Source organism: Salmo salar, chromosome 29 (genome assembly GCF_965601325.2).
Source record: "Salmo salar chromosome 29, fSalSal1, whole genome shotgun sequence".
Taxonomy (NCBI): Eukaryota; Metazoa; Chordata; class Actinopteri; order Salmoniformes; family Salmonidae; genus Salmo; species Salmo salar.
Window position 1 is genome coordinate 38,039,975 of NC_138319.1, and position 7,438 is coordinate 38,047,412.

The 7,438-nt window shown below is 42.4% G+C and overlaps 1 protein-coding gene across 1 annotated transcript in view; it reads right to left on the minus strand.

Annotated features, from left to right (window-relative positions):
* The window catches only part of tr1l1 (translocation-associated membrane protein 1-like 1), a 35,215-nt gene extending 33,428 nt beyond the window's left edge, over nucleotides 1-1,787 (minus strand). The window contains 1 exon segment of the mRNA NM_001165407.1: nucleotides 1,557-1,787. Within this exon segment, the coding sequence (NP_001158879.1) occupies nucleotides 1,557-1,679 (123 nt within the window). The 5' untranslated portion in view covers nucleotides 1,680-1,787.
* Nucleotides 1,788-7,438: the final 5,651 nt, after the last annotated feature.

The window sequence follows — 7,438 nt, forward strand, 5'->3', positions numbered from 1 at the left end:
GGATTTTAAAACGTCATTAGGCAGTTCATAAATGCAACACGCTTTCCCATTTTTTCACAGCGTCAATCACCTTCTGCCACAGACAGCTCCTCATTTAAATACAGGATACATATATTAATGAGGGCTCCATTTTAGTTCTCAGGAAACATATGTCTTTATAAAATTCTTCCTCAAAATATGCCACATTTGCTAATTTGTTCTCAGGTTACGAAAACTCCTTAAGTACCAGTGTAATATCAGATTTCAGCCCCCCCCCCGCTCTTCCACTGGAATTTTCTTATGTCGTTTGGGTCCTAACTTGTTTATTTGGCTCCACAACGGGTGAGGGTTTCTTGTCTGTATCTCCTCAAGGTGTAATAACAGCCCTGTCTGATATCTCTGTTTAAATAGGCGCCGTCTTTTATCAAACGCATGCTGGGTTTTTTTCCTGTTGAATTCCTTCCTACAAAATGTTCTCTTGCATTCCCATCTTTACACTGTAAAAATAAGTACTCAGCTTTGCGCATTACAGACCATAGATCCCTTAACTCATCATTTCAATAAGGTTTGTTCGGCTTGTAAACTTTCCTGGACTTGGTGGTGGTGTATAGACAGAGAGAGGTTATAGATTAGCATAGAAATTAGCAGGTTGCATTTTCTTCACAAAAGATTTTCACACATATCGCTGTTTTGAAGACTCTTAAAGCAATGGTCTGTTTTCACTGCCTTTCTGTACTCAAACTACACATTTGGTTAGTAAAACTTTACTGAGTATTTTACATCCCAGTTTAGCAGGGACTGTTAGAAAAGTTCTCTTTACAAGCCATTATTCTCATATCACTGACAACATATCCTTTCAATATTAGTCGGATAAAAACATTTTTTAAACCATATTTGGTTTCATAAATTACCAATTGCCTTTTCTTGTTGGCACAATAAAAAAAAAAAAGTGTCAATCGATTCAAATTAAATATCTTTTGAACTTCAGCCAATGTTATGAAAGGTGGGCTTTTATTTTGAAGGTTGTGTCATTACCAGAGTAACGTGACGTCGTTATTTGTGCTGCGGGCAGAACACCAGTAAAGTGTCCATGCTGGACTGTCTTTCTTGCACAATATTGTATCCAGCGACACTGCAACATTGTAACGTTAGCAGCTTAAATGTTACAATCTCAGAATATATTTAGCGTTCCAGTTGTTACCGTAATGATTGCAATGCGAGGTATACCACATTATTCTAATTTACAAGTGGCTCCTAGACTAGAAAATGAACTATAAAGCAACCATGTGGAAATGGTCAGTTTTACAGCTATAATAATAACAGTAGGCCACTACACGCCTTTTCAACTCAAATACACTACAATAGAGACACTACGGATTAGTCACTAGAGGAAGTGGCATAGAAGAGCTGAGCTGCCATGTCTACTTTCAAGAGGCTGACGTGACGGTTCATCATCATCATCATCATCATCTCTCCCCAGTTGAGTTGACACATTGTAGCTTTTACGAGTCTCATTACTTGGAAACGCTCAGCTCTTATTGCACCCCAGACCCCTCGAACATGTGGACTAGACCTACCTCAAACATCAACCCGAGGAGGAACACCATAGCAACACAGGAAACAATATCTGCATGGTTCTGGATGATAAACTCGTGGCTCAACACCGGCGGGTTTTTGTTGGTCTTTTTGCGGATCCCCATTTTGGACGGATTCCAAAAAGGGAACTTTTATAGCGACCAGGCGCAACTCAAAAGCAGAGAGGAAATAGATATGAACAAGTATTCGGTATTGTTATCTGTCCGTCTTCGTCCTGCTCCTCTCTCACAGTCAAACACCGCCCAGCAAATGAACAGCGAGTTGCTCTTCTTCTTGTAGGAGGATCGCGGCCGACGCGCGTCGCCGGTAGAGAGGAGCGGTTTACCGCCCCCTACATGTCTGGAGGTCAGAGACCGTTGGTTTTACGTGCCTTCCTCTACACAACCCCGGCAAGTGATAGTCAATCGAAACCCTTTTTAAGATCGCCCTGGATAAGAGATATTAAATCGAAACGGTTAACAGGATTTCCTGGATAAGTGATAAAAAAGACAACCAATGTATGTTATTTGCGTGCATATTGAGGGAGCATGATGAATACTAGCCCGTATGTTCATAGACTCAACACACCTTTTAGTGGCTTTTAATGATCTTATGACCAGAGGTGATCTGTCAAGAGCCCCAACGCTGGTTCTGAATGTAATTTTTTGTTGTTGTAAACATAAGGAAGATATCTTTCATATTAAAAGGTTAAATTACTACACACCTTTATAGGGTTAGTGTTCCCACACGGCCATATAACCCATGTTACAGCTCTTGTTTACTGAAGACAGATGGAAGACAGAGACAGCCACCTATGCTAATTAGCTATCTAGCGTGTTGGAACACCTGTGTGTCAGCTAACTGCGGAGGAAGTGTCGTTTTTCAGCTGGAGGCAGACACAGTGTCTGGATCTGTGCTAAACTGCTACAGGAAGTGTATATTTTTCTATTTGAAAGATTGTCCTTTTTTTGTTGTTGCTGATTTGAAAGATAAGAGGCATATTAGCATATGTTTAAAAAAAAAAAAACGTTTCACGAGCGACGATCATTGACGTTTCGAAACAGTAAAAAAAAAAAAAAAAACAGCGTCGGAATTGTAGTCGACACGCAACCAATCAAATGTCACCGCTGAAAACCCTACAGAGTAGAATGGTTTTCAGGAGGAATCCATCGGCAACTTGTTTCACAGTATGGTTCCTAGGGTTTACTCACACCTCACTGCGTACTTGGATTAAACATTTCATTAACAGGGTTAGGATAAGGGTTTAGGTCAGGGTTTAGTTTGTTTTGGTTTAGTTAAGATTAGTTAAGATTATGTTTAATAGACAATGTTGCGTTATTGAACATCTACGGAACATCTACAAAACGGAACATCTACGGAACGGAACATCTACGGAACGGAACATCTACGGAACGGAACATCTACGGAACGGAACATCTACGGAACGGAACATCTACGGAACATCTACGGAACATCTACGGAACGGAACATCTACAGAACGGAACATCTACGGAACATCTACGGAACGGAACATCTACAGAACGGAACATCTACGGAACATCTACGGAACGGAACATCTACGGAACATCTACGGAACGGAACATCTACGGAACAGAACATCTACGGACATCTACGGAACATCTACGGAACGGAACATCTACGGAACATCTACAGAACATCTACGGAACGGAACATCTACGGAACATCTACGGAACATCTACGGAACGGAACATCTACGGAACATCTACGGAACATCTACGGAACGGAACATCTACGGAACGGAACATCTACGGAACATCTACAGAACATCTACGGAACGGAACATCTACGGAACGGAACATCTACGGAACATCTACGGAACATCTACGGAACGGAACATCTACGGAACGGAACATCTACGGAACAGAACATCTACAGAACGGAACATCTACAGAACAGAACATCTACAGAACGGAACATCTACGGAACATCTACAGAACGGAACATCTACGGAACATCTACGGAACGGAACATCTACGGAACATCTACAGAACATCTACAGAACGGAACATCTACGGAACGGAACATCTACGGAACAGAACATCTACAGAACAGAACATCTACAGAACATCTACAGAACGGAACATCTACGGAACAGAACATCTACGGAACATCTACGGAACAGAACATCTACGGAACATCTACAGAACGGAACATCTACGGAACAGAACATCTACGGAACATCTACGGAACGGAACATCTACGGAACAGAACATCTACAGAACGGAACATCTACGGAACATCTACGGAACAGAACATCTACAGAACGGAACATCTACGGAACATCTACAGAACATCTACAGAACGGAACATCTACGGAACGGAACATCTACAGAACATCTACAGAACATCTACAGAACGGAACATCTACGGAACATCTACGGAACAGAACATCTACAGAACGGAACATCTACGGAACATCTACGGAACATCTACGGCAACATCTACGGAACATCTACGGAACGGAACATCTACGGAACAGAACATCTACGGAACATCTACACGAACATCTCACAGAACATCTACAGAACGGAACATCTACGGAACATCTACGGAACAGAACATCTACAGAACGGAACATCTACGGAACATCTACAGAACATCTACTTGGGACTATCCATGTAAAGGCTTTCCTCATAATGTTCTGCAATTCTAAATGTAACCGATGTGAAATGGCTAGCTAGTTAGCGGTGGTGCGCGCTAATAGCGTTTCAATCGGGTGACGTCACTCGCTCTGAGACCTTGAAGTAGTTGTTCCCCTTTTCTCTGCAAGGGCCTCGGCTTTTGTGGAGCGATGGGTAACGATGCTTCGAGGGTGGCTGTCGTCGATGTGTGCAGAGGGTCCCTGGTTCGAGCCCAGGTAGGGGCGAGGAGAGGGACGGATGCTAAACTGTTACATAAATACAATGTAATCCTACAAGAGTCTAGGGCAGAGGCCTTTTCTCATTTGGGCAACAGCCTGTCTTGTTTCCTCCCTGCCCGGGAAACAGATCAGTGTTCGAGGAGATGTCAATTCCTTACCTCCTTTGGATCAGCTTTTGTTTTGTCAGAAGCGAGAGAGAAAAAATGAACCTGCTTAAAAACACTACTTATCATTTATCTATAAAATGTCTGGAACAACTAATTTAATGTTATCCCTTTCCACGTTTATTATGGGATCCACCCCTGTAAACCTCATTAGCCTAATGACCCGCGAGTGAAGAAGGAGTCTCTTTTCCTGCAAGCGCATTTTCTTTGTCCACTTTCCCTTTCCTCGCGGTCTCTCCTCGATTACCTTTGACCTTTTTCAAAAGGAGATGAGAGAGAGAGAGAGAGAGAGGACGGAGGAGAGAGGACGCAGCAGATGGAGGATGCAAGAGTTGAGCAAGTCCAATTGACAGGGTTGTGACAGGGTAGAAACCATAGCTTTGCTCAGTTTCCTCAGGGACGACCACTCTTGAGTTTTTATCCCTGAACATCCAGAGTGGGCTTCGTGCTTTACTGTCTCTCTGTACTTTTTGTATTTTGGGTGAGAGCAACCATTTTGTTTATCTTTAAACGGATATATCTGCCTCTTTTATATATCCTGTTTTCTACCTGACTGTTTCAAAATAAATGGACCTAGAATTTGTGGTTCTAATACGGGATACTATACTGATCTGAGTCTTCTGTGTGACCCAGAAAAAGGTGCATTTGAGTAGATTAGAACAACCCACATTTCAATAAAGTAGTACTGTTGAGTTGTGCAGTACTTTAGGTTTGCTCTTTCATTTCCTTCAAACTAATTAGGGTCAGATCCTTGGAGATTAATATCTCAGAAATTAACTGTTAAGAGAGACAGACAGACAGACAGACAGACAGACAGACAGACAGACAGACAGACAGACAGACAGACAGACAGACAGACAGACAGACAGACAGACAGACAGACAGACAGACAGACAGACAGACAGACAGACACCGACCAGATCGACAGACCCGACAAACAGACACAGACAGACACACAGGCCAGACAGAATGACAGACAGACAGCAGACGGACAGATAGACAGAATGACATACAGACATGCAGACCTGACAGACAAACACAGACAGACACACAGGCCAGAAAGACGGAGACGGACAGACAGACATAGACAGACACTGACCAGAGACAGACAGACCAGAGACAGGCAGACAGTCGGACGGACAGACCAGACAGACACAGACAGACAGACAGACAGACAGACAGACAGACAGACAGACAGACAGACAGACAGACAGACAGACAGACAGACAGACAGACAGACAGACAGACAGACAGACAGACAGACAGACAGACAGACAGACAGACAGACTAGACAGACAGACTGACAGACTAGACAGACTGACAGACCAGATAGACAGACAGACCAACAGACAATATAACTGCTGCAGCATTTGAGTGGTAGAATGGGGAAAACGCACTGCAGTATGGTCTTGATAGTGCTGAGCGATTAACCAACATTTTGGTTACTTTTAAGTTTTAAATGATTTAAATTCCATTTTCTTATAATTGTTCTATGAGCACAATGCCACATTTCACAGTTTCTCTAGAGATACATCATATCCAGCCTGAACGATGTAGTAGGGAGTTGTAGTTTCTCTAGAGATACATCATATCCAGCCTGAACTGTACGATGTAGTAGGGAGATGTAGTTTCTCTAGAGATAAATCATATCCAGCTTTGAACTGTACGATGTAGTAGGGAGATGTAGTTTCTCTAGAGATAAATCATATCCAGCCTGAACTGTACGATGTAGTAGGGAGATGTAGTTTCTCTAGAGATACATCAGATCCAGCCTGAACTGTACGATGTAGTAGGGAGATGTAGTTTCTCTAGAGATACATCAGATCCAGCCTGAACTGTACGATGTAGTAGGGAGATGTAGTTTCTCTAGAGATACATCAGATCCAGCCTGAACTGTACGATGTAGTAGGGAGATGTAGTTTTCAATAGGCCAGTATTCTTCATAGTTTAGTGCAGAAAACATGGTCATTAACTACAACGACCATAATCCATTGCGTGCCTACTTGTCCGGTCTGTGTGGGGCAGACAGAGACAGAGGGATGGAGAGCAGTATCTTCATCAGGTATCTCTCTACCTGTAAATACATGATCTAAGTGATTGATAGTTGGTATTCAGCAGTCATAAAGCCTTATTTATTCTGTGTCGTTAAAACATTCAACCCACATAATAAATATTGCATTTAATGTTTAAAAAAATAAAAAAATAAAATGTCAAATCAAAAAACGTGATTCTTTTTTTTGTTAATAGTCGAACTGAAACCAAACCGATCTCAAAAAGCACAAATCGCTCACAACTAAGTGTGGGTGAACACTGTGATTTTACACAACTACACTTCATATATGTACTCATTCTTCTAACTCACTGACTCATCTTCTTTGACTCCCTTTGTATGCAAAAAGTACCTACACACACCCCAAACATACACGTGCACAAACTCTCTCACACTCAGCGCTGCATTCAGAGTTATCAGAGGGTGTGATGAGTGATGACATCGTTGGCACACCTAAAACCTGAAACGGAACCTGCAAAATTTTGAGAATGTGTACTTCCCTTTGTGGTATTTACAGTAGACCCGTGACCTGAGTTGATTCGTGTGTGTCTGTCTGTGTGTGAACATTTGTAGAGAAATTGGCTATTGAGATATTACCTCTCACACACACACACACACACACACACACACATCAACTCACATGTCAGTGGTCGACCACACACACACACACACACACACACACACACACACACACACACACACACACACACACAGCCCAGGCGTTGGATCTATAATGACGTATGATTTCTTGGTAGGTGTTGGTTGCAG